The sequence below is a fragment of the Herpailurus yagouaroundi genome, unplaced genomic scaffold, assembly GCF_014898765.1.
Source record: "Herpailurus yagouaroundi ecotype Mexico unplaced genomic scaffold, PumYag 163, whole genome shotgun sequence".
Lineage (NCBI taxonomy): Eukaryota > Metazoa > Chordata > Mammalia > Carnivora > Felidae > Herpailurus > Herpailurus yagouaroundi.
Genome location: NW_024412404.1, coordinates 42,952,734 through 42,980,034, shown reverse-complemented (window position 1 = coordinate 42,980,034; position 27,301 = coordinate 42,952,734). Strand labels below are relative to the sequence as shown.

At 43.2% G+C, this 27,301-nt stretch overlaps 1 protein-coding gene across 3 annotated transcripts; it reads right to left on the bottom strand.

Moving 5' to 3' along the window:
• Positions 1 to 506: 506 nt before the first annotated feature.
• GSTO2 (glutathione S-transferase omega 2) lies at positions 507 to 25,545 on the bottom strand. 3 transcript variants are annotated; one of them, XM_040486364.1, is made up of 8 exons: positions 23,109 to 25,545; positions 19,561 to 19,671; positions 19,183 to 19,291; positions 16,632 to 16,854; positions 15,584 to 15,685; positions 8,286 to 8,370; positions 1,782 to 1,888; positions 686 to 799 (listed from the first exon to the last, which is right to left on the bottom strand). In XM_040486364.1, exons 2-7 carry the CDS (start codon positions 19,589 to 19,591, stop codon positions 1,809 to 1,811), a joined length of 630 nt encoding a protein of 209 aa, XP_040342298.1. In that variant the 5' UTR covers positions 19,592 to 19,671; positions 23,109 to 25,545; the 3' UTR covers positions 686 to 799; positions 1,782 to 1,808. The 3 variants fall into 3 exon arrangements, with proteins under 3 accessions (XP_040342297.1, XP_040342299.1, XP_040342298.1); XM_040486363.1 differs by lacking the exon at positions 8,286 to 8,370 and having other exon boundaries at positions 507 to 799; positions 23,109 to 25,524; XM_040486365.1 differs by lacking the exons at positions 8,286 to 8,370; positions 15,584 to 15,685 and having other exon boundaries at positions 507 to 799; positions 23,109 to 25,524.
• Positions 25,546 to 27,301: the final 1,756 nt, after the last annotated feature.

Genomic DNA, 27,301 nt, shown 5'->3' with positions numbered 1-27,301 from the left:
ATAGAACATTCTGTGAGCCATCCTGAACCCTGACAGCACCGGTGAAATTCTGACGTAGTCGGTCTAGGGGAACAGCGGGTGTTTCATTTCCTGCTTCAGGATTTTTTTAGTCACAAGACCCTCGGTGTCTCCCAGGCCAGTGCCAAAGTGTGAACAAGAATGATACACATGCATGCCCATGTGGACAGCAGCTTTCAGTTGCCAAATGGAGAGTATTTGGGCCTGGAGTGTTTCCCTCTTCCTCTTCTCCAGCTTTCCTCTCTCCAGGGAGGTTGTGGAGGGGCCCGATCCGTAGTGATGAACATCATTGATGGGCAGGCCTTGAACCTCCACATCAGCCTGAGCACCAGTGATCTGGAGGTCAAACTGGGCCAAAGGCCAAGGAGCCAGGAGGCACACAGGCTCCCAAAATGTGCTTGGACATTGGCACTGGGCACTTGAGATTTCTTGAGAATCATCAGAAGGTAGAGGCCTGAGGAGTCATACAAACGGATTGTGAGAAAGAATACATTTTCTGTCTCCACATTTATTGAGAACCTCAAAGAAAATGAACAGAGATTGATTGACCCACCAAAACAATCCCTGATGTAGAGTCACGACGTGCTTGGGAATTCTGGATGTGAAGGGGGAGACTGAGACTCAGCAAGTTAGCCCATAATCAAAAGCATCAGGGTTGTTCTGAAAATAAAGATTCAAGAAGCCCAGGAAAATGCTCCTATCTATGAGAAGGGCGCACACTGTGGGGTCCTGCTTCATGGCTGCTGTCCAGAGCCGGAGAGCTGGCGTGTGGTTCAAACAGCTGCAGGACAGGAAAGAACGGTTAGCTTGTCTGAAAGGGAAGCCATGGGTAAAGGTGGCAGGCGTGCTTCTTAGATTGACAAGATACAAAAGACTGGTTTGTTTGGGCAATGAAGTTATCTTGGTTACCTTATTATCAACTGGTCATGATCATTGACTGGAGGAAAAGCTCATTTGGGGAACAGCTGTGCACGTTTGGAATTTACAGAAGTTGTTGTTGTTGCTTTTCACAAGTTAAAATGCTTGTGGACTGATTGTTCCAGGAAGTAAGGTGTCTGGGCTTCACTGTTTACCAACAAAAGGACACCCCCCTCCCCACCCGCCACAAAAAGAAACATTCTTCTGTCATTGTTAGATTTTACTTTAGGGAGTTTGAAACAAGACAAGTCGTTTCCAAAAACACTTTTTAAAAATCAGTAAAACCATCATCAAACCTTGAAATAATGGAGCTGACCCAGCCCTTTCAAAGATGGATCAGGAAATTTAGGTCTAGGATATGGAAGTGATTTGCTCAAAATAGTACCACTGGTGAGTGGGAAATCCAGGAAGAGGTGAGGGTTCCCGATCCGTGGTTCAGTACTCCATCTCCAGAGGAGACATAGTTTAAAATATCTAACTATGTTTTATGTGATCTTCCTTTGGAGACAGCCCAAGTGGGAGGTGCAGGAGAGCATGGCTGGGTAGGTGTGAGCCTGCGCATCGTGAGGGTACAGACGCACTTCTACCGGGGCAGGACCTGGTTCCCCAACACCATAATTGTCCAGCGCCCAATTATGCGCTGGACTGGGAGTACAGCAGGTCCCAATACAAGTTCAACGTCTCTGAGCAACGAAACAAAGCACATGTTCTGGCTGCGGACCCCTACATGGTCTCCCCAGGTCCACCGGGCAACTTCATCTATTTTAAATATCCCTAACTTTCCATGCTGTGTGGCTGGTCATTCTACTTGTTACCCAGTGCAACCCCACAGTCAAATGTCTTACTCAGCTATTCCATACACATCCAGCCGCTCAAACCAGGGCCAAAAGAGGTAATCGATCATGGATATACAGTCTCCACCAAAGAAGACGGTGTTCTGATAGCCAAGAATCTAAAAGTTTAAATAGAACAAAAGCAAGTTAATTCACCTACCTGCTTCCTGTTTATAGATGCTAAATACAAATATCAAATTTACTCCCAAAGAGAGAGAACCAAGGCTCTGATTCTCCTTGCAATTTGTTAGGCAGTCAGTCTTCCCTTTTCCTGAGGTTTCGTCCACTTCCTTTATGGTCAAACTCCCAGCCACATTCAGCCCTTCCCCCCTTTCAACACTGGAGCACTGGGGTGGCTCATGTGACTTGGGAACTTGGAGGAAAACCCAAGCAGAGGGAGCCCAGCTCTGCCCTCTTAGCCTAGAACACGTTCCTCCGTGTGCTAAACTTTCCATGGATGAGCTCAGTTCCTGGAGACAGGGGCCCTGCCCCAAGACAGCGCTGCCCATTACTGAGAGGCAGGGGACCACATTAGGAACCCTGCTCCCTCATTTTCCAGGACCCACTTTCTCTGTAATTAAGGGAATACTGTAGTCTCCATATGTCTTCCTCTTTAGACATTTCTCAATCAATGTATAACTAAAGCAGGAAAGAGCAAATGGTCTTCGTGGACTCCCTCAAATCCCAACACTGTCTTTATATCATCTTTTCTTTTTTTTATTTGAGCTCTTTGAACTATACACTTCTGGCCACTCGTCACTGTCAACTTTTTACATTAAAATAGAATGTCTCATTTCCCAATGGGACAAATTTACCCAGATAGGTAGACTGTAAACCAAACAGATAAACTCTCAACAGACAGATAACCAAAAGCCAGTTAAAAAAAAAAAAAGTACCTGAAAATTTTAAAAGCGAAAATGTCTAACACAGGTTACTTTTGGACCAGGTCTTTCCAAAGAGAAAAGTATGGGGCCAGTTACCTAGGTAAATCAAGCAAACAACTCTCTTTGACCCATATAACTCATAATCAACTGCTTACTCCCCTACAGCTATAGATCCAGATTCCTACATCCTTTAGATACATTTCTATCTTCCTATCTCTACCACTCAGGCTTGATTTTTCATACTCCAGACCAGCTTATGGATTCTGTGATGTAGTCTAGGGTTGTCATTAAGAAGGTGAGCTCATGGGGCGCCTGGGTGGCGCAGTCGGTTAAGCGTCCGACTTCAGCCAGGTCACGATCTCACCGTCTGTGAGTTCAAGCCCCGCGTCGGGCTCTGGGCTGATGGCTCAGAGCCTGGAGCCTGTTTCTGATTCTGTGTCTCCCTCTCTCTCTCTGCCCCTCCCCCGTTCATGCTCTGTCTCTCTCTGTCCCAAAAATAAATAAACGTTGAAAAAAAAAATTAAAAAAAAAAGGTGAGCTCAGGAGCAGTCAGACCTGATCCTATCCTGGGCTCTACCTCCTATTCAACATGGAACCCAGGGCAACTTGCCTCAATTTGCTCATCTGTACATGGTGGTAAGTTAGCGCCCACCTCAGAAGTTATGGTGAGGAGTTACGTAATCATGCATAAATAAACATAAGCTCTTATGATGAGAAAGCATAGAGATGTCCAGAGTCTACCTCTACAGAAAGCAGATCCGTCCCTGACAGAAAAGATGAACGGGATCCCCCCACCTGCCACCCTTCTCAGAGGAAAAAGCAAATCTAAGTTTTCGTTATCCCCCAATATGGTAAAGAGGAGTTTATGTGACTGGTGTCCTGGAAGTCTAAAAAAACGTTAGGTAGCATGACTTTGTTCAAGAAAACTAACAGGATGGAACTAAACCAGTAGAATCTGGCCAATGAAAACTCAAGACAGAGGCTATTTTAAGGCATAAGGAAAACAGATCTGACTTACAGCAGAAAAGAACAAATTGTTCAGTTTTCATGGGTTCTAGATAGCACCAAATCTTTGTGTTCAGGAATAGATCGTAATTATCCAAACTTTTATCTCTGGCTTTGAAACATATTTCTCCAACTTACTGTTGGCTTCATGGCACAAATCAGAACCAAATCTAAATCGATCAACCCCAGAACATCTGTATAATTCTTCTGTTTACAGAGCAGCGGTGCTCTTGGGAAAGTCCTTGTCAAAACAAATCATATATGGACATTTATTAGAACCCATGATGGGTCCTTTGGTAAAGTGATATTTCAAAAATGAATAACTGCTTAGTAATTGATATTTATTTAGTATATATTTTAAAGCTTTTTATTTACTCGAAGTAGGAGTATGTCTTTGATATACATGATGTTACATATATAATTAATTCTTATATAAACACTCAAAGTAATTCAAGCCCTATCAAAGTACTTGATACAGTAAAAAGTCAAAATGAGCATATGGATGAAATAGATGAAGTATTATTCTCAGCCAATCTCTCCCACCCCCAAAATACATTTACACATTCCCTCGGGCTCCCTTCCTTCCTTCCTTCCTTGCTCCTTCCTTCCTTCCTTCCTTCCTTCCTTCCTTCCTTCCTCTTTCTCTCTCTCTCTCTCTTTTATTTTTCCTTAAGTTGGCTTCACACCCAGCCCAGAGCCCAACGTGGGGCCTGGGCTCAGGACCCTAAGATCATGACCTGAGCTGAGATCAAGAGTCAGACACTTAACCAACTGAGCCACCAAGGCACCCCTCCCTTGGGCTTTCTTAAATTCAAGTGTAACATCAAAACTCCTTGGAGTTTTTGATACAGCTTCTGATTCTTGACTCCTGCCTCAGACAGGCATTTCTCCCCCCAGATTTCTCACAGGGCAGTCTAAAAGTCCCAAGAGAGGGGTGTCTGGGTGGCTCAGTCAGTTGAGCATCCGACTTTGGCTCAGGTCATGATCTTGCAGTTCTTGAGTTCAAGCCCTGCATCAGGCTTTGAGCTGTGCTTGACAGCTCAGAGCTCAGAGCCTGGAGCCTGCTTCAGATTCTGTGTCTCCCTCTATCTCTGCCCCTCCCCCATTTGCACTCTGTCTCTCTCTCTGTCTCTTCCAAAAATAAATAAACATTAAACAAACAACTTTTTAAATAATAAAAGTCCCAAGACAATAGCCATCTTCCTATAAAGTAGCACAAAGTGCTGGCTCCTTTGCAGACATGTGCCAGTGATGTAGAACATCCTGGCCAGCCCTCCTTACAGGTTTATTGAAACCTTTAAGACCCTCAGTAAGCGAGCTCCCTTCCACGCAAATCTGATACCTTCAGATATGTGCAGTGGCTTTTCCCTTAAGAATCACAGAACATCAGTGTTGTAAGGGTCACTGGAACTCCTCTACTGGGACCCCCCCCTCCCACTTTACCATTTTTTTACACCATGCTCATTACACACAGGATTAGAGATGCAGTGTAAAAAATCTGTGCAATAAAAAAACATGAAAGGGGCGCCTGGGTGGCTCAGTCGGTTAAGCATCCTACTTCAGCTCAGGTCATGATCTCACGGTTTGTGGGTTCAAGCCCTGCATCAGGCTCTGTGCTGATAGCTCAGAGCCTGGAGCCTGCTTCGGGTTCTGTGTCTCCCTCTCTCTCTGCCCCTCCCCCACTCATGCTCTGTCTCTCAAAAATAAACATTAAAAATTTTTTTAAAAAACCACTGGGGCGCCTGGGTGGCGCAGTCGGTTAAGCGTCCGACTTCAGCCAGGTCACGATCTCGCGGTCCGTGAGTTCGAGCCCCGCGTCAGGCTCTGGGCTGATGGCTCAGAGCCTGGAGCCTGTTTCTGATTCTGTGTCTCCCTCTCTCTCTCTGCCCCTCCCCCGTTCATGCTCTGTCTCTCTCTGTCCCAAAAATAAATCAACGTTAAAAAAAAAATTTTTTTAAAAACCACTAAGATCAGAAAAAAACAAAAGTTAGAACAGAAGGTCAAAACAAGGAAGGAAATATCAAGCCCAGGGGCCTGAAGAGTTCCTTAAATCTTTGAATCTGACTTGAGTTTCCTGGCAGCAGAGGAGGAGAGGAAAACACGCCGGGTGAGCCAATTCTTGCCTCTCACATGGAAGCACAAAGAGACTCTCACTTTTCAGGGGAGGAAACTCACTCCTAGGGAGGTGAAGGAGCTCTCTGGGTAGTGCAGGAGCTCAGACGAAAACAGCATTCTCCTTATTCCCATACTAGAGTCAGCCCTTGTGTTGTTGAACTTCAGATATCTAAGTATGACGACTGCAGTCACAGTCTCTTGTGAATTCTTTGTTCTTTAAATTTAAGTATCAGCAAAAACCCTAGAATCAGCAAACTCTGAAAGCCTCCACCCCTCTCTGGCCAAGGCTGGTCCAACTGTGAGCTTCCCTGTGAGAACTCCCTCCCCAGTCCTGTTTTCTCTCTCTCAGACATGGGCTCTGCCAGAGCACCAGCCCATTGGGGGATGAGACACAATCACAGTAAAAAACAAAACAAAACAAAAACAAAAAAAAACTTTATCAAAATTCTCTTCTGGGGCACCTGGCTGGCTCAGTGGGCACGGCATGTGAGTTTGTGAGTTTGAGCTCCACATTGGGTGTAGATTACTTAAAAATAAAATCTTTACAAAATTCTCTCCTTCTTGTTCTATTCCATTGATAAGAGGGTCTTTGGTCAATATTACTAAGATAGTTCTCCTGTGTTCTCAGTTTAAACTTAGTCCCTTGCCTATAGCCAATTAGCTCCTCTGAAAGATTTTAGGATAGTCAGAAGTAAAACAGGATAGTAGGATAGTGAGTACACAGATAATCTTAATCTCCAGTGGCTTATCCTCCCTAAGTGTTTTATTGTCACAAATGGAATAGGAAGCTGTGCTCCCTCAACCCCACTTAGCAGTGGTTATGCTAATATCCATTTTATAAAACTCTATTTTGAGTTCTTTTTGTCACCCACCTCTCACATATAGAATCCCTCACTTTCAGAACTATTGTCTCTGGTATGCCAAGCAAGGCAAAATAGCCTGCTTACAGAGGTGTTTTTATTCCAAGGCCCCAGACATCGCCCCCCAGGCCACACACGGGCAGTTGAGGGAAGCGAGACTCCAGCTTCTAGCTCTCCACTTTCCTAAAAGTATCAACACATCTCCAATCCAAGCTTAAGAACTAGGATATTGGGGAAAAGACATTTGATGTCCTGAAATATATATATGTATTTTAAAAATCTACTTTTTTCACTGAAAATTGACTACTAGACTTCCCTTGCTTGTGGATGTCAAAAGAGGTAAGGAGTGAACACGCAAATGAAGAGGGAGGGGCCGTTGGGTACAGTGTTTCCAGCCCCTCAACGTGAAAAAGCCCGGATGAAAGGGCTCCCTGTCCTCTGTAAGGGCCTCTCGGGCTCCCCCAGGAGGACCCAAAAGAGGTTCGCCCTAGAGCGCGGGTGAAAGGAAGAAGCGCAGAGCACCCCCTTGTGGCCATACGTGGTAAGGCGCCCTGGCCTTTGCTTGCCCTGGAAGTTTACCAAGGAGGTAAAAGAAATCTGTACGGTTTTTGTGAGAGAAGCAAGATCTTAAAGAGAAGCAAATCCCAGACTTCCTCAGACTAGACACTAAAAAGCTTCCATCTATAGTCTTGGTTAGTAAAGCTTGGGATCAGCTTCACTAATGCTTCACTGTGCTTAACTTGAGGAGGTCGCTGCCCTGCACCACTGTCATTGCCTCCAAAGAGGGCAGACAGAGCAGTGGCTTGAGGGAGCGCTGCTGTCCTCGCTGGAGAACAAAGAGAGCGTTTTTTTCTTGAAGGAAACAGTTCCTGAGAAGCAGAACCTCGCTCCCCTCCCGCCCCAAAAGACACAAAACCACTTGCCAATACATCAGCAAGGCAGGCCCTTCTCCAGAAGTAGCAGAAAAGTACTCGACTAGGGGGAAGAAATCTGAGTCCATAAAAAATAAGAGAAGGTTCTCAAAGGCCCCCTGGGGGGGCTCAGTCGGGTAAGCCCCAGCTTCAGCTCAGGTCATGATCTCACAGCCCTAGTGTTCAAGCCCTGCATCGGGCTCTGTGCAGAGAGTTCCGAGCCTGGAGCCTGCTTCAGATTGTGTCTCCCTCTCTTTCTGCCCCACCCTGCTCTCTCTCTCTCTCTCTCTCTCAATCTCTCTAAAATAAATAAATATTAAAAAAAGATAGAGAGAGAAGATTCTCAATATTTCACATTTCTGACATTTCTGGTCCCTGTTACACTGAAGCACTGCTGAGGCTGAGCCAGCGAGAAAGAACTGATTCCCTGTAAAATGAACCAAGGGTATAGAAACAAACTATGAGGACAAACTAGAGTACATATAAACCCATTTCTCCTCTGGAAAGAAGCCTCAGAAGTAGGTTCTGGGGCAGAACATACCCCCTCCTGCTGCTCAACAATTATGACCTGGAGTCCCCTATGAAGATTCAGAATGCAATTTGTCAACATTCAGGGATTAAAGGACCATCCTGAAAATTCTATGCTGGGGTCCTTTTAATGGGCTCACTTCTTTTGCCAATGTGTATGAGCACGATAGTAAGAGGGGAAGCTAGTAGGCCAAGGCTTGACAAGTCCAATACCTTTAAAGTGATGGATCGTGGGTGAAAAAAAAATGAATATTTTCCATTTCTCCTGAAGGGGTAGACGACTTCCTATTTGTAAAAGCTGTGGAAGAAATCACAACGGGAAAGACCTATAGCACAATACGGTTAAATGTTATATTTCCATTTTAAATACACTTTTTCATATTTTTATTTATTTTTGAGAGAGAGCGAGCACGAGCAGGGGAGGAGCAGAGAAAGAGGGACACAGAGGATCCGAAGCGGGCTCTGCACTGACAGCACAGAGCCCGATGCAAGGCTTTAACTCACAAACCGTGAGATCATGACCTGAGCCTAAGTCGGACGCTTAACCGACTGAGCCACCCAAGTACCCCTATATTTCTTTTTTTGTTTGTTTTAGTTTATTTTATTTTTGAGAGAAAGAGAGAGAGAGAGAATTCCAAGCTGTCTTAGTGCTGTCAGCACAGAGCCTGACAAGGGGCTCGATCTCAGGAACCGTGACAAGAGTCAGACACTTAACCAACTGAGCCACCCAGGTGCCCCTAAATGTTATATTTCTACATGTACAAAAAAAAAATAAATAAATAAGCCAAACTAAAAGTTAAAAAAAAAAAGAAAACAAAAAAAAAGCGTTTTTAAAAACAGGCAAATGGGGCGCCTGGGTGGCGCAGTCGGTTAAGCGTCCGACTTCAGCCAGGTCACGATCTCGCGGTCCGTGAGTTTGAGCCCCGCGTCGGGCTCTGGGCTGATGGCTCGGAGCCTGGAGCCTGTTTCCGATTCTGTGTCTCCCTCTCTCTCTGCCCCTCCCCCGTTCATGCTCTGTCTCTCTCTGTCCCAAAAATAAAAATAAAAATAAAAATTAAAAAAAAAAAAAAAAAAAACAGGCAAATATCCTTAATACATAAGGAACTCTTTAACACATAAGGAACTTTTACACTCAACAAGGAAAATCAGGAAGATCTTGATAGACGGATAACAGACCATTTTCACAAAACCCAAAGAGATGGCACACTTTGGGGGAAAATCTTCCACTTCACTAGCAATCACAGAAATACAAATTAAGGCAACCATGAAAAACTATTGCTTCTCTCCAAAGCAGGCAAATATCATCTTTAATGAAATCTCCCAACAGTGGAAAGGGGGAAGTGCAAAGAGAATTTTTATACACTGCTGGGGGGGGGGGGAGGGCGCAAACAGCCCAAGTCTTTGGGGAAGCAATTTAGCAACACACTGCTCCAGCCTCTAAATGTTCATACCCTTTGATCTGGTAATTCCATTCCTGAAAGTCTGGCCTAAGGACATATTCTAAAATACAGAATTTTTTTTTATATGCAAAAAAGAACAGCTGCCGTTTCTTACAGAACCTTTCAATGGTAAACAACCAGAAACAATCTAAAAACTCCTAATGGGTGTGCTGGATAAATAAGTATGGTTTATACACATGGCAAATTATGTAGAAAGAAAGTGATTTTTTTTCTGTTTTTAAAGATTGTACATGTAATACAGAAATACTTTCTCATTATTTAAAAACAAGACAGCAGCCTAATTTTTTTAATGTTTACTTATTTTTGAGAGAAAGAGAGCATGAGTGGAGGAGGGGCAGAGAGAGAGGGAGACACAGAATCTGAAGCAGGCTCCAGACTCTAAGCTGTCAGCACAGAGCCTGACACGGGGCCTGAACTCACGAACTGTGAGATCATGACCTGAGCCAAATTTGGACACTCAACTGACTGAACCACCCAGGCGCCCCCCACAAAGAAAGCAGTATAAATGGCAAAGACCTGCCCTCCCCATCCCTGCTCTTACCAAATTTTCTTTCTCATCCCAGTTCTAATCCCTTTCCCAGTAGCAACCTCTATTGGGAGTGTGATATCTATCTATAAAGGCATTTTTCTGGACATTTATTTACATGCATATGTACACATATGTACATTTGTTTTCTTCTACAAAAATGGGATCATGCCATCTGTATAACTGTGTAATTCACTTAAATATTTCTAGGCAATTTTTTCATGGCAGTACTCATGGATCTACTTCATTCATTTTAAACTGCTATACAGGGGTACTTGGGAGGCTCAACTGGTTGAGCGTCTGACTTCAGCTCAGGTCATGATCTTGCGGTTCACAAGTTCAAGCCCCCAACCAGGCTCTGTGCCGACAGCTCAGAGCCTGGAGCCTCCTTCAGATTCTGTGTCTCCCTCTCTCCTGCCCCTCCCCCACTAGTGCTCTCTCTCTCTCTTTCTCTCTGAAAAATAAATTTAAAAAACATTAAAAATAAACTACCATACAGAATTCCACAAGATGAACATAATTTTTTTTATTTAAAAAAAATTTTTTTAACATTTATTTATTTTTGAGGGAGAAAGCACAAGTCGGGGAGGGGCAGAAAGAGGGAGACATAGAATCCGAAGCAGGCTCCACGCTGTCAGCACAAAGCCCAGTGTGGGGCTTGAACTCACAGACTGTGAGATCATGACCTGAGCCAAAATCAAGAGTCAGCTGCTCAACTGAGTGAGCCATCCAGGCGCCCCAAGATGAACATAATTTATCTAGCCATTTCCTGTCGAATGTACATTAAGGTTTATAATTTTTCACCCTCATAAATAATGCTTCTTTTAAAAATGCTCTTATACATATAAACAAGCATTCTAGAGTTTATAAAAATATGGGAAAATCTTTACATCATAACGATAACCGAGTTCTATATACAGTACAATTTCAACTACATAGCAGAAAAGGAAAACAAAATAAGTCCAAAATAATACCAATAGTTGTTTCTGGGTAATGGGCTTATGGATTTTTTTTTCTTAGTTTCTATATTTTCCAAATTCTCTAATGAACAAATACTAATTTATAATTGGAGAAAAGTAAAATTAATTTCTACATGATGAGAATAATTATTATTCTATTATTTACATGGTGGTAGATGGTATAGCAGAAGGCTATTAACAGAAATATAGCAAATATTCATTTACATGGAAAGCAGCTGTCAGAACTGGACAGTGAATAAAGTTACCAAAGTAGCAACAGCACAAAAAACACTCAATTAGCCATTGTGAATAGAGGATAATCGGTTTCCTAGTGTGGAAGGATGGTGATTACAACTGAAATTAATGGCACATTAGTAGACATGCTAAATCAGTTAGCAAACCCAAGAGAACTGATAACATACATCCAACACAAAAACTCATGCATAAATGCTCACAGCAGCATTATTTGTCATAGCCAGAAAGGGGAAACAACCCACCTGTCCGTTAACTGATGGATATGCAAAATATGGTATCTCCGTATAATGCAATACTTTTAAGCCATAAAAAAAAAAATAAAAGATGAACCTTGAAAACATTATGTTAAGTAAAAGAAGCTCATGAAAGGCTAACATTCTATGTTTCCACTTCTATGAAATGTCCAGAACAGGTAAATCCACAAAGACAAGTGAATTAGTGGATGCTGATAGCTGGGAAGGTTTTGAAGAAATGGGAAGCTAATACTAATGACTAAGGAGTTCCTTTTTGAGATGATGAAATGTTGTAGAATAACTAGCAGTGATGGTTGCACAACTCTGTAAATATTCTAAAAGCCACAGAACTGTATACTTGAAACGGGTGAATTTATAGTATGTGAATTATATCTCAATAAAGCTGTTATAAAAACATAGCTAGTAACAACTAATTTAGTTTGTAGACATGTTAAATTGTTGATAACAAAATAAATTTAGGTTATAGTTTGCCATACACAAAAGGCTATAGAAAATTATTTTCAGTGAACAATTAGCCAGATACAAACTTTCTTTCCTTCATGTCCTGCTGACATCAAAGGATAAATAATTAAGCAACATATAATTTCATTATTGAAATTAATAAAAATTAAGGAAAAATAGCAAAACTTAACCAAGAAAATATAATCTAATTGGGCACAAATGTATTCTTTCTGGAGAGGAGAAAGGACAGATCAAAAATTAACGTTAGGGTAGGGGCGCCTGGGTGGCTCAGTCGGTTAAGTGTCCGACTTCGGCTCAGGTCACGATCTCAGGGTCCGTGAGTTCGAGCCCCGGGTCGGGCTCTGTGCTGACAGCTCGGACCCTGGAGCCCGTTTCAGATTCTGTGTCTCCCTCTCTCTCTTTGCCCCTCCCCTGTTCATGCTCTGTCTCTCTCTGTCTCAAAAATAAATAAACGTTAAAAAAAAAATTAAAAAAAATTAACATTAGGGGAGAAATTTGGAATCACAAAAATACTTAACTAGAGATGTTCCTGGGTGATGTCAATACAGCTTATACAAATCTGACCTCACTAAAAACACAAGACATGTAACCAAATTTGGCGACATGGGAAGCTTTGCGTGGAGACATCACAAGGCAGGTTGGGGAATACCAAGAATTAAAAACATGGGCGCCTGGGTGGCTCAGTCAGCTGAGTGTCTGACTTTGGCTCTGGTCTTGATCTCCAGGTTTGTGAGTTGGAGCCCCGCATCAGGCTAGCTGCTGTCAGTGCAGAGCCCGCTTCAGACCCTCTCTGTCCCCCTCTCTCTCTGCCCCTTCCCTGCTCTTTCTCTCTCCCTCTCCCTCTCAAAAATAAATAAACATTTATTAATAAAAAAAAAAAAAAAAAGAATTAAAAACAACATAAGGTGTCCTGTGGCCCCCGGAAGCTGAAGGCCTCAAGTTACTAGGCAGGTTGTCATTCCCTCCTAGGCAGATTGTGTTTTCCAGAGTTATCTGTTACTACCCTTCTCATTCCCTTTTATTGAGTTCCATGATGATTGGCAAGAAACCAAGCAACAGCCAGGATACAGAATTCATAACACAGAAACGCTGAATCAGAGCAAAATTCCGCAGCATCAGAGAAATCTGGCCGAATCCTGTCTTTCACTGCCTTTGGGCTGACTGCTTCCACAATGAAAATATTTAGAATGAAGGCACTAGCCCCGCCCCCCCAAAGAAAGGAACCTCTGAAAGTTCTGCCACATTCAAATCCACAAAGATAAAACGAAAGTGGGCTCAAGTGCTATTCTGACACGGCGAAGTCAAGCACAAACGTTAAAAAAAGAATAAAGCTAAAAAGACGTGTGCCACTGAGATTGATTCAGCAGAGGCTAGAAAATCGGTTTGACAAGAGAAAGTGTGATTAGGGAAGGGCATCCCTGTCATTTTAAAGCTCATGCAAATGTTTGGAACAGGAAAGCAAGTGGGGACTCTGCCAGTTTGATAATGAATGCAGCAGTAATGTATCTCAAAGAATTGTAAACATATTGCAGAAAAATGCGGCTAAATAACAAGCACAATGAATCTTTAATTTTGATGAAACTTTTTTAAGAACAAATTTAAAAGTCAGGGCATTACTTGAAAAAGAGAAACTGTCACAGTTTAAGGCTGCAAGCAGTAAACTGAGCAGAAGATTATGTATCAGTATCTTGCCTTACTTATCACTCAGAAAGACCATGTATATTTAATGTACTTTCAGCTCACACAAAATCCTGATTATATAAAACCATGCAAAAGAGTTGCACAAGTCAGGGAACATTCGCTATCAAAATTATTCTGACAAGTTTCCATCTCAGTAGAATCTCCTAGAGTCAATATACTGGTATTAAGAGTGGATCAAGCTAACTGGGCATGTTTCAGATTCTGATATTGCCTACATTGTATTTATAAGTCTTGCTAATAATGGGACAAAAACCATATTCAAGTCTGCTAGAACAATCCTGAATATTCAGTGGTCCTTAAATACCATCAGTATTTTGGTATATACCTACCTCAGCTAGTTTAACAAATTATTTCTAGGACTCAGCTACTGAAGATAAAGAGGAAATGTGTTATTCAGTGTTGTGCCGGAGCTGACCAATCACCAATCACATCTCTTTTCAACCCTGGGCACACAACATTGGTAGGTCAAATCAGCATTTGGTGGGAGTATTTACAGCACCGAAATCAGAAAATGCTATAAATCAGGGGGGCCTGAGTGGCTCAGTCGGTTAAGCGTCCCACTTCGGCTCAGGTCATGATCTCACAGTTCGTGAGTTCCAGCCCCGTGTCGGGCTCTGGGCTGACAGCTCAGAGCCTGGAGCCCGCTTCAGATTCCGTGTCTCCCTCTGTCTGCCCCTCCGCTGCTTGCACTCTGTCTCTCGCATTGTCTCAAAAATAAATAAACATTTAAAAAAATAATAGAAAATGCTATAAATCAGAGCTTCTTCTTCTTTCAGAAGTCCTTTCTTATAGATAATTATTCATCATCCATAAATACTGCAATTGTACAAATCTAAGATAGGTAGCTGGAAATGTAAATAAATGTAACCTACTTCCACTTGACAAAGGTCAAATGAAAGAGAATTAATAATCAGCCTTCCCTGAAAGGGATAAAAATAGCATTCTCTAGCTGCCAACAGAGTTACAACTCCCAGCCCCATAAAGGGAACATATCAGATTCTAGAACAAATTTAAAGGAAGTCATAGAACCACCTTTCAGATCATTCTAGAGGTAAGGGGTAAGTAGCTGTATTACTGCCAGGTTAGGGAACGATCTGCTGGCAGAGATTGCTCCTTTCCTACCCATAGCCACTCTCCCCTCTTTCTTGATTACAGAACCCTGATTTATTCAAGGTGTCCCCAGCTAAAAGACTACATTTCCCAGCTGGCTCTGCACATAGTTCTCACACAACAACTAAGTTGCGGCCAATGAGATTTAAGGAATAATTGAGTAAGGATTCTGGGAAAGCCTTTTAAAGGGGCATGGCCTTTCACCATTTTTCCCCCCTTGTTCTCCTTTCCTCAGCCTGGAACTTAGAAATGATGGCTGCAGTTCCAGCAGCTATCTTGTCATTTTGAGGATGAAAGACCTGCACTAAAGATGACAAGCAGATGGAAAGAGAGCCTCAGTCCCTAATAACTTTATAAAGAAGCCATCAAAATAGCCCTGAACTGCACTACCTCTGACTTTTTATGTGAGAGAGCAAACTGTTATAAAATAAGTTTACAGTAGTAAGGTCCCTTTTGCTAGCAGCCAAACAAAATCCCTAACGAATATAAATCTTAGCCTCATTGGCAGAAAGTACAGAAGCCATGCAGCAGTAAAGAATGTGGTGAGTTGGGGAAAGGAAGAAACTCATCACGTGTCCTTCCCCCTTCCTTGCCAGATTTTCAAGAATAGTTCCATAACAGGTTAGTGGGGAGCAAGCACCCACAAGTTAAAACCAGATGACTGGCACCTGAACTTATCAACTTCTGGCAGAAAGAATAAGTCTGTGAAAGCAAGGGGTCAGGCTCAGGACCCTGTATCACCTCTTCCACTGAATCTGACCAGGAGAGGGGCCCCCTTTTGTACCTCTTCAAGGTTGCAGAATTCCTGACGCAGGGCTAGCTTCAGATCAGCACATTCTCTCCCACATCTTATGGCCACCAGACACTCCTTGGTCAAATGTGGGACCTAATCAGAGAACACAGGTTCTTAGTGGAGAAGTCTAAGGAAACTCTGTGCTCCTGTTCTGCCTGAAAACACAGCCAAAGCTTTATCACTCCAACTGAACAGGACAACACGCACATCCAGGTTCCCCACCTCCTGGGAGGGTCATGCCATCTCTGGGTTCCAGGAATCCACTGTCACAGCACCCTGGCAAAACAAGGCACTTTAAAGGGGGTCTCTAGTGCTCCTTACTCGCTCAGCTACTTCTTCGTTGTTCAATCTGCGGTGGGGCACTTAACCTCTCTAAGCCTCAGTGTTGTCATCTGAAGAATGGATACAATAACAGTGCCCGCCTTGCAGGGCTGTTGGGAGCGTTAAGCGAGTTGACCTTTATAACGCAGGTAGGGCCATGCTTGGCACAGCATAAATGCTCAAGATAGGTCAGCCATTAATGTTCTTGAGTTCCTTTTATTTCTTTTCAAAGAGAACTATCATTAAACTCCTTTTTTTCTTATATTATCAACAGGTATCCCCTGTTCTCTCTTCTTCATGTTTCCTGGGTAGTTGGCACTGTTGCTCTGCATAAAGTCCAGTCCCCCTTCATGCATTACCTTCTTAACACCCGAATTTTTTTTTACCTGAAACCTTAGAAATATTCCCCTTAAAGCGCTACCAGTTTTCAGCTCTTTCAACCTTCCCACCTTGAGGCACATGGTCATGACCACACCGTAACCATACCTCTTGAGTCTCCTAGTTGAAATGGAAAAGAACCTATCAGTTAAGCCTTTCATCTTTAATTTTAGAGGTGAGAGCCCTACTATTACTCCATACTAGTTTTCCTTCTAAGATGCACGTAGTATTAACACAAAACAACCTCATCAATGATTTAGCTTTAAAAATGAACTGAGGTTTGGGAAAGACATACAAAGTAAAATAGACTGTAAGTGGCTTTTTAAAATTTTGGATATACCTTATAGAATAGCTCCAATAACATCTTCTGGCGAGCCCGCTCATAAGGGTCATATGGATACAGCTTCCTTCCAGGATAAGCATCATCCAGGTACTCACAGGCGATGACAGATTCATAGATCAACTGACATTTGCTGTTCTCCAGGACAGGAATTTGGCCAAAAGGGTGCTTTGTATAGTACCATTCAGGCTTGTTTCTCAGGTTAATGTTGATTACTTCATGTCTTCAAAAGCAGAGGGAAAATAAGACAGAACAAAAATGAGAGGCTTACGCAGACACATTCATATGGAAATTTATAAAATTTATAAAATTTATAAAATTATAAAATTTCAATTTGCAATAAGTTTTTCAAAGTTTAGGTTTCTACAAAGAAAAATACATAGCAACATCATTGTCTCCATTGCTATAGTTAAGACGAGCTAGGGGCGCCTGGGTGGCTCAGTCGGTTGAGTGTCTGACTTCGGCTCAGGTCATGATCTTGCAGTTTGTGGGTTCGAGCCCCACATCAGGCTCTGTGCTGACAGCTCAGAGCCTGGAGCCTGCTTTGGATTCTGTGTTTCCCTCTCTCTTCCCCTTCCCCGCTTATGCTCTGTCTCTCTCTCTTTCAAAGATGAATAAACTAAAAAAAAAAAAAAAAAAAAAGACGAGCTAAACATTTTTTCTGCCTTGTCTTGTTTGCTCTTTGTGATTCCTGCCTCCAAGAGGTTCAATCTCCTGCCCATTATCACTGCTAGGAAATAGTACAGCCAAGCTGAGAGTCAGGAAGTCTGACTCAGAGCTCACACTCTTAAGCACAGCATTACAGAGTTTCCTACGTTTTAAAGCTTGCAAATACAAATATGATATTAACAAGTCACAAAAGGATATGGTAAATATTAGTAGTTATGAGCTCAAACTCTGGCATCAGATTGCCTGTGGTTTGGACTGTCTAGCTTGTGATGCTGGACAAATTCCTTAACCTCTCTGTGTTCAGTGCCCTTAATTGTAAAATGGGAGGAATCATTGTGGCCATCTTGGCATTGTGGTGAGGATCAAATAAGTGTGTCTAAAGTGCTTGGGACAGTGCCTAGGTACATAAGCATGTAATAACTTTTTTATTCTTCCCATTATTATTATTAGAGGCTCAAGCCTATAAAGTTACCAGAAGTGCTCATATGTTTAAAAGAGTAAAGGAAACAAATGAGTATATTCTTTGCTCAGTCAAGGAGAGTATCTTAAATCCTAAAGCAGTGGTTTTCAGCCAGGAGTAATCCTGCTCCATTCTGCAGGGACATATGTCACTATGTGGAGCCACTTTTTGATTGTCATATCTAATGGGTAGAGACCAGGGATGCTGCTAAATGCCCAACAATGAAGAGGACAGCACCCCACCCCACCCCAAACACACACACACACACACACACACACACACACACACACCCCAAAGATCTACCTGGCCCAGAATGTCAATAGTGCCAAAGTTGAAAAACTCTGCCCTAAAGAAATACTTACATTGCTTCCTAAACTATCAATTTGTCACTTAAGGGTAAAACCTGGAGCTGTTGTTATTTTAAATAGGTAACCTTAGGGCCAACTAGACTCAAGCCATAAGGAAGAATCTGGAAGTGTATGCCATATACACTCAACAGAACAGAATTGCATAATAAAATGTCTCTCCATTATTATTTCTTGGTATTTCTCTGACATCAGTCTGAAACTCTGAAGTCATCCCTTAATGACTCCCTTAATCCCTTAATGACTCTCCAAGAGAGTCAAAAGCCTGGAATAACACAACCTCAACACTTTGGCTCTGGCTAGCTGCACTCCTCAGTCCGTATTCCAGCAAAGTTGCTCTACCCAGTTCCATACCCAGACCTCCTCTGCAGGTGCTAGTTTTGCAAATTCCTTCTGGAAGAAAATGTACCTATTTCTCAGGTATGTTAGAACCTTCAAGACACCTCTTGACTGCAGTTCTTTCTACCTACTTCATTGATTGGAACTATTTGTTCATTCATTCAAAAAATATTTTTCAACACCTACCATGCACCAGGCTCTCTTCTAGCTCAGGAGTAAAACAGACAAAAGCCCTACCCTAAGAAATTACATTTGGCCACCGGGGGCGGGGTGGGGGGTGGCGGTGGTGGCAGTGGGGCCGAGGAGCGTAGAGGGGAGAGGAACGAACGGATAAAATGCTGGATGCGGTAAGCGGAATGAAGAAAGTGAACTGAAGTTGCCTGGTTGCCTGGGTGGGGGGCCCATTCGCTGGAGCAGTCAGAGAAGGCCTCGTAGCAGCCGCAGTGCCCTTCCTTCACAAGCATTACGGGAGGGAACCGGCTCGCCAGAGGCAAGGTTCAGTTTACCGCGAGATGTCCTGGAAGTTTCCGGCACAGACACCGCTACGAACTAGCCGTGCAGTTCAGGACCGCCTGCTAAAGAACCCGCCCTCTGCTAACCACTTACCGACTCTGCCTCAGAAGAAAGGGACACAAGGAGCGCCTCTGAAATCCGGGCAGGGCGCCCCAGATTTTGAGCACCCCGCTCGCCTCTGTGGCTCTGGCTTTCAGCTTCTCACCTGATGCCTTTGGCCCGGAGGACAAGGCGCGTCCTGTGCGCAAAGGGGCAGAACCTCATACTGTAGACGCGGATCAGGCCCTCTGGGACGGGCCCCGGGGGGCAGCTTCCTGCGGGGGGTGGGAGGGATCGAGGGACCGGTGAACCCACGGGGAGGTGGGCTCACTCACCTCCCGGGGATCCCAAGAGAACTGCTCGCACCCCGCCTCCCGAGTCCCAGAGAGGACACATTTCATTCGGCTTTTGTGCAGAGAAACCCCTCAAGTCCCTCCCCGCCGCGCTGGTCTGGGGGCCATGGCCCGACAGCCCCATCTCCCAGAGCCAACATCCCCAGCCACGCGGAGCCCCCAGTCCGGGGACAGCTGTCGAGGGGGCTCACCTTTCCCAAAGGTCCTGGTCGCATCCTCCATGGTCTCCCGGCGTCTGCGCGGCGTGTTACCCTCGCCGCGGCCGCAGGCTCTAGGGACAGCTTCGCTCCAGCCTGCCCCTCCTAGCCCCAAATTCAATTTTTGAGTAACTGAGGTCGGGGTTGAAGGGGAGGCGGCGAGGGGACAGAAGGGAAGTGATCTGGGACGGGAGCTAGGACAACTTAACCGAAAGAGACATCTGCCCAGATCTGGAAGCCCAAAAGGCAGAGCGAGCAAGAGAACCCTGAAAAGAACCCCTTGCCTTGAACACGTGGTAGAGCATTCAGGGTGGGTCTCTCCTCCAGATCCAAAGTCCCTGAAGATTGGGCATTTAAACTCCAGCTTGTATTTCAAGGGAGTTCAGTAAAACTTGACCAGAGTAATGATACGTTTTCTTTCCCATCCTAAACCCTCCCTCCTGCATCTCTAAGACAATTGGACACAACCTCCCTATAATGAATAAGATTTGTTTGTTTTCAGTGAAGCCAGACTTCCTCCGGATATAGCAGATAAGGATGAAAACTTGTTAGTGTTGAAATCTTGCATGACCAGGAGAGTGAGTGCCTCCTTAAATTTTTTGCGGAATGAGGCCCCTCACTTGCTTCACCTTTATTCTCGCCCTATTTGTGACATTTTATCCTAGCTACAGAAAACTAGTGATGAATAGGAACATTCTTTACCTAGAGGCAAGGACAAATTTGTAAATTCTTGCCACTCCCAGCACTCATTTCAGAGAAAACTCAAATTGCCAAGGAAAACATGGCCAACAACCCAGCAATACAGGGACCACTTGGATAGCTCTTCCGTCTACCTTACATAATGGAGGTAGCTGATCTTTGTTCTGACTCTGATAGGCTGAGATCATGAAATTTAGCAGGTAGTAAAATAATTCCTTTAACTTTACAGGACTTGGTTGAAATGGGAATTGCTTGTCAATGGATTGTATAAGATTGACAGGTAAAGAAGGAAAGAAAAGTATGATCTGTCTCACTCACACCAACTGATTTCCATTGACTACCTTGTTTGATTCCCATGACTACTCAGTTAGGCAGCTAGTATTATTCCTATCTTGCAAAACAGAAAAGAGCCTCGGAAAAATGAAATTACTTGCCCAACGTGACCAGTGAGTGGGGTTGAAGAACTTTAAAAGTTCAAAGCCTGACTTTATTGTCTTGGCCTCTAAAGTTGGTTAAGAGGGTAGGAATGTTAAGTCCATTCTTATAAGTGTTGATTATGTGTGAGATATAACACATAACAGCTGCTCAGATGTCCACTAAATTTAAATATCTTTATTAAAATGGCAGAACCTAATTATGTAACTTATGAATGGGTATCTTTTGGCCTTTGGAATTTCAATCTATCCAGAAATCATTGGTTAATAGGTTGGTTTTTTTTTTTCTACTGAATAAGAATCTTTAAAAATCTTCAGGATAGTGACTCGGTTACTACATTTTTTGCTAAGTCATTCAGAGTGAATTCATGTGGTTTTGAGTAGTTGTCGCTTTATAAGAATTGGAGAGTGGCAAAAAATGTTTGAATAAGTGTTCTCTGGAAAGAAAATATTATATGTCAGTAGGACATCTGGTATTGCAAAAGGTAAACTGACTTGCCATGCTAACAATTTTGCATTTTGGAAGACAGATAAAGTAATAGGATAACTACTATTCTGGAGCTAATTTTGACCAAGAACAACAAATTAGTGGAGCGCCTGGCTGGTTCAGTTGGTAGAGTGTGCGACTCTTGATCTGGGGGTTGTGAGTTTGAGCCCGACTCTGGGTGTAGAGATTACTAAAATATTTTTTTAAAGGGGGGTTGGGGAAAGAACAAATTGGATGGTAAGATGAAAGCAATGAATATAGCCATATCACGTGAGAGCTTCTTGGTAGACAAGGAAGTGACTCCTCGGCAGACCAATGTATCCTCACATAAGAAAAGCAGATTCAAAGAGTTGGAAGAAAATATATCCAGATTTTAAAGGGGGGGGGCATAAGAGGAATGTGAAATTATTACTAACACATATTTGGTGCTTTATGTGTATTCAATCATTTAATCCTTAAAATAGTCCTATAAGAATTCTATAATTTTAGTTTAAAAGACGACCAAGCTGATGCTAGCAAGGTGAAGTCACTTGTCAAAAGCCTCACAACTAATAAGAGGTGGAGGGAGGATTCTGAAGCCTGGAAGTTCAACTCCTGGAGCAGCAATCCAACCAGAATCTTATTCTATCCCAGAGTTGGGCAAACTTTTCTATAAAAGTTGAGATAATAAATACTTTAGGCTCTTCCAGCCAGCTTGTCTCAACTACTCTCTACATTTTAGGGTGAAAACAGCCAGAATTAATATACAAATGAATGGGTGCGGCTGTGTTTCAATAAAACATTGTGAATGCTGAATTTAAATTTTATATATATTTTAACGATTTTATTTTTAGAGTAGTTTTCGATTCACAACAAAATTGAGAAGATACGATTTCCCATATACTCACTACCCCTACACATACACAGACTCCTCCACCATCAACATCCCCCATCAGAGGTACAGTTTTATAATCGATGACCCTGCATTGACACATCATTGTCCAATGCCCACAGTTTTCATTAGGGCTCACTTTTGGTGAATTTCATATAGTTTTCATGTGGCACAAATTATGATTATTCTCTTGATTTTTTTCCAACCATTTACAAATGTAAAAACCAGGGTGCCTGGGTCACTCAGTTGGTTAAGCATTCACTCTTGGTTTGGGCTCAGGTCATGATCTCACGGTTCATGAGATGGAACCCTGCATTGGGCTCCGGGCAGACAGCACGGAGCCTGTTTGGGATTCTCTCTCCCTCTGCCTCTCTCTCTCTGACCCTCCCCTGCTTGTGCTCTCTCTCTCCCTCAAAATAAATGAATAATCTTGAAAAAAAAAAAAAAAAGAAGTAAAAATGTAAAAACCATTCTTAGGTCTTGGACTGTAAAAAATCCAGCAGTGGAGGGGCACCTGGCTGTTTTAGTCAGTTAAGTCTTCGACTTTGGCTCAGGTCATGATCTCATGGTTTGTGGGTTCGAGCCCCGCCTCCGGCTCTGTGCTGACAGAAGCCTGGAGCCTGCTTCTGAGTCTGGGTCTCCCTCTCTCTCTCCCTCTCTCTCTCTCTCTCTCTCTCTCAAGAACAAATAAACATTAAAAACCAGCACTGGACTGGATTTGACCTGTTGGCCTTAGTTTGCCCATCCCTGCTCTATACTGACAATGACTGAATTAACAATAGACAAATTGGGAATTACATTAGCAAAGTAAAAGGTTCCTGAATCATCTTATTACTATGCCAGAAGAGAATGTATTTCCAACTTTTTTCTCTCATCCCCACTCATCAGGAAAATCAACTCTAAGAGTTGGAAGATATTATTTATTAAAAGTATACCTGTGTGTTGGAAGCCACATTCTAAAATGGGAGTGTAGTTGGTGAAGTTAGAAAAGATAGAATGATGGAAACATTTCTTTCTCCGAAAAGAAGTAATATATTGTCAAGATTCTTACTTGGCACTATATTTAAACCCTGGCTTTGGCTCTTGGGCAAGGTATCTAACCTCTTGGACCTTCATCTTCATCATCTGTAAAAAAACACTAATCGTAGCTACTTGATAGGTTTTGAATATTGAATGAAATCGTGCACATCCTCAGTATAGTAAGAGCTCAGTGTGTTTGGAAATTAATGACTAATATTAGTGAATAAGAACACATGTCTAATAGCACAGTGCACTCCAATTTTGTATCTATAAAGATGAAATGTACCGCAATTCTGCTTTGCCAGGCACATTAGAATTAAAATTCAACTCAAAATACTTATTTCACCAGCTACCAATTTAATGCCAGTTGAATGGGTTGCAGGCTGCAAGCTACATTTCAGTAGTGTGGTTCTTAATCTTACCACTGAATGCTATGGTTTCCCTAGAAAGATTTTAATTATGACCTTTAAGCTTATCCCTACTTCCTTTCTAAGAACCAATATGTACCTCTTTGAAATCCTCTTTGCAAACGTTCTTCTTATGTTATTATATCATGTTTATACCACTATTATACTGATTCACTCAAGCAAGAAACAAATAGTAATAGGGCTATATGAAACCTACTCTAAATCATTTCTAGCTACCTGAAACAGAACCGGATCAGTTTTGAAACTGTGGGGAACTTCAGTCATGGGTGATAATTATTCAAGCCTTCTACGAAAAGAATGCCACCAGAGAAATAATTTCTTTAACTACACATGTCTCTGTTTTGAGAAACGGAGAGAAAGCAGAGTTTGCATTTTGCAGTTAAAAAACTTTTTTTTTTTTTTTGTTACACCAATCTCTGACAGTGGCAGAAACTGGAGGACATTTCAGAAGCCTAATTTACATGAAAAATTATGTTACCGGGTGTTCAAAACTTGTTTGCCAAGTTCAAAGAATGCGATAAGTAAGGGGAAAATCTCTATTTTCCCAGGACTGTTTCCAGCAAGTTGGGCTCATAGGGAATCCTGTGTTCTAATGCCTTTGGGACTTTTTTGTTTCAGTTTTATTGAGACATAATTGACATACAGCTCTGTATGAGTCTAAGATACAAAGTATAATGACTTATATAAATTGTATAATGATTACCTCAATGAGTTTAGTTACCATCCATCTCCTCATACAGTTTAAAAAACAAAATCTCCCCACGAGATCTTTTAGGATCTACTTTCTGAGCAACTTTCAAATATACCATACAGCGGTGTTACATATAGTCATCTTGTTGTACATTACATCCCCAGGACTTACCTATAACTGAAAGTATGTAACTTTCCACCACTTTATTTTAATCCCAATGCCCTCCTGAACTACACACACACACACACACACACACACACACACACACACACACACCCCAATCTGGGACACATCAAATAAGATTACTAAAGTTACCAGAGGAAGAACTTCATCATCCCACTATGGAATCCTGAGTCAAAGGAGAATTTCTTCCTAAGTACTGGATTCCACTTTCCTATTCCTATTTCTCCTTACAGCTTGGGGGATCAAAGAAAAAAAAATTAAACATTTTAATATGTTATCATTTGAAAGAGCAAAGGCAGATTTTCAAGATCCTGAAATTAGCCAAAGTCAAATATTTGTAAAATTTAACAGAACACACTAAATTTGAAAAAGGAACATCAACACTTCCTGTTAAATCCCAGACATAATAGTGGTGTGTCCAAAAGGTGGATACTATCCTCTCCTGGCTCAGCCTCTAAATGCTAGTGAATAGAGACTGGGGCAGAAGCAAATGTATGATCTTATCTCAAGAATGCTCTGAACGGCTGTAGGAGTTCAGGCTGGATTTAAATCACCTCTTTAGCATTTACTAGCTTGGTGACCTTGGGAAACACACAACTTTCTATGCCCCAATGTTCCCCCTCCCATAATTTAGAGCCAATAGTACCAACACATTCTGTAGCTTGGGGAGGATTAATTCAGATACTGGTTAAGAGACATTTAATACCTAGCAAGCACTCAACATTAGCTATTATTTTTATTAGTATTTGAACGTAGCAGGGGAGTCCCATAAATCCTCACAACGTGAAGACTTTCGCGGGGACCAAATTTGCCTGCAGCGAATGCCCTGTAATGTAGCTAACCTAGTGGTGCCGGATGCAAGCCTGAGAATTCCTGATCTTCGGTCGTCTTTACCTACTCCAGCCAAACCAGAAAAATAAGAATAATTTAATGAGGTTTTTTTTTTAAGTTAAAGGGATTCGCTTTAAAGACCTGTTCTTTAAATTATAGAGCTTGTGCTTTTCTTGATGTTAAAATCTTTGATGAAACTTTGATGAAGATAAGTCGTTGGGTTTTCCTTTTAAAAGTGTTAGGCAAACCCGAAATTCGTGAAAAATCCAAAATCCATTATTGACCTCAAACCCCTCTCCCTTCCAATGCACCACAGACCGGACAGACCCACCCGGGGGAGGTAACAAGAGAAAGACACACCGGACTGACCCACTCGCGCCCGGCGGACAGAATCGGAAGTAGAGCGGAGCCAGCAGTAGCTGGCAGTAGCAGCGGAGGGAGGTGGGGCCCAGGCGGAACCCGCCCCTTAGAACGCGATCCTACCCGCCGACTGGCCGCGGAGCCTGGAACTCCAGCCAGTCTTTAAAGCCTTTGAAAGCCCTACGGCCAAGCAGTGCGGAGCTGAGCCAATGGGCGGCCGCGTTACAGGCTCCTGGATACCGAAGTCGGGAGTGCTTGCGGTGTCGTAGCTGGCAAAAGTAGAAGCCAGGTCGTGGCTGGCAATGGCAGCTCAGCGCCCCGGTCTACATTCGACTGAAGTGCCCGCAGCCGACCGGGGCCTGGAGGGTGGGGCAGGCGGACGGCGGCAGAGATGAGTCCACCCGGAGCTTGGGCGTGGGTGGCGGCCGAGGGTTTGCGGCAAGAGGCCTTTTGTGAAGTCAATCGGTTCTCACGGCCTCTCAGGGTGCGGTCCTTGGATCGCCTGTATCACCATGGGGTGGGGGTGGGGGAGGGGGAGAGCTCGTTTCAAATGTGGACTTTGCAGCCCACCCTGGACCCACCGAATCGGAAATCCAGCGGTGAGCCTTAGGTGATTGTTATGCGCTCTTACGTTTAAGAATATGTACCGGAGGGGCGCCTGGGTGGCGCAGTCGGTTAAGCGTCCGACTTCAGCCAGGTCACGATCTCGCGGTCTGTGAGTTCGAGCCCCGCGTCGGGCTCTGGGCTGATGGCTCAGAGCCTGGAGCCTGTTTCCGATTCTGTGTCTCCCTCTCTCTCTGCCCCTCCCCCGTTCATGCTCTCTCTCTGTCCTAAAAATAAATAAACGTTGGAAAAAAAAAAAGAATATGTACCGGAAACCAGACTGTAATGGGGTGGGTCGACAGCTCACTGATATTCACAGTGTGTTGGCTGTGTTCTCGATCTTTCTGCCAGCATCTTAAGGACCCATTTAGCTTCGGGATCTTAGTAAAACCATCTGTAGAATGAAATGATGCTCTTTGACCTAAGTTCTTTTTTTTTTATTTCTTTAAATTTTTATTTTTTTAACATTTGTTCATTTTTTAAAAATTTTTTTTTCAACGTTTATTTATTTTTGGGACAGAGAGAGACAGAGCATGAACGGGGGGAGGGGCAGAGAGAGAGGGAGACACAGAATCGGAAACAGGCTCCAGGCTCTGAGCCATCAGCCCAGAGCCCGACTCGGGGCTCGAACTCACCGACCGCGAGATCGTGACCTGGCTGAAGTCGGACGCTTAACCGACTGCGCCACCCAGGCGCCCCAACATTTGTTCATTTTTGAGAGGCAGAGAGACACAGGGCATGAGCAGGGGAGGGGCGGGGAGAGAGGGAGACACAGAATCTGAAGCAGGCTCCATGCTCTGAGCTGTCAGCACAGAGCCCGAAGCGGGGCTTGCACTCAAGAGCAGAGAGATAATGACCTGAGCCCAAGTTGTACCCTTAACCAACAGAGGCACCCAGGTGCCCCTGACCTACCTTCTTCTAATGGAAGTAATGTGATGATAAAAATTAAATAGAAGCTCGGTGGGCTATGGAAGATAGCATTAATATTTCTGAATTACTCATCCAGACTTACATCGGAATTGATAGATGTGGTCTCCACATTATTTAAAAAAAAAAAAATTTTTTAATGTTTATCTTTGGAAGGGGGTAGGGCAGAGAGAGAAGGAGACACAGAATCCAAAGCAGGCT

Bases quoted from the DNA above. Each gene is read 5' to 3' on its own strand.
- GSTO2 (XM_040486363.1), bottom strand. From the start codon at position 19,591: ATGGAGGATGCGACCAGGACCTTTGGGAAAG. The intron at 16,855-19,182 runs GTGAGAAGCTGA...CTGCTTTTGAAG, and splicing joins CTCCGGGCCAAAGGCATCAG to ACATGAAGTAATCAACATTA. The intron at 1,889-15,583 runs GTACAAAAGGGG...TTAAACTTTTAG, and splicing joins AATTCTGCAACCTTGAAGAG to ATTCTTGGCTATCAGAACAC.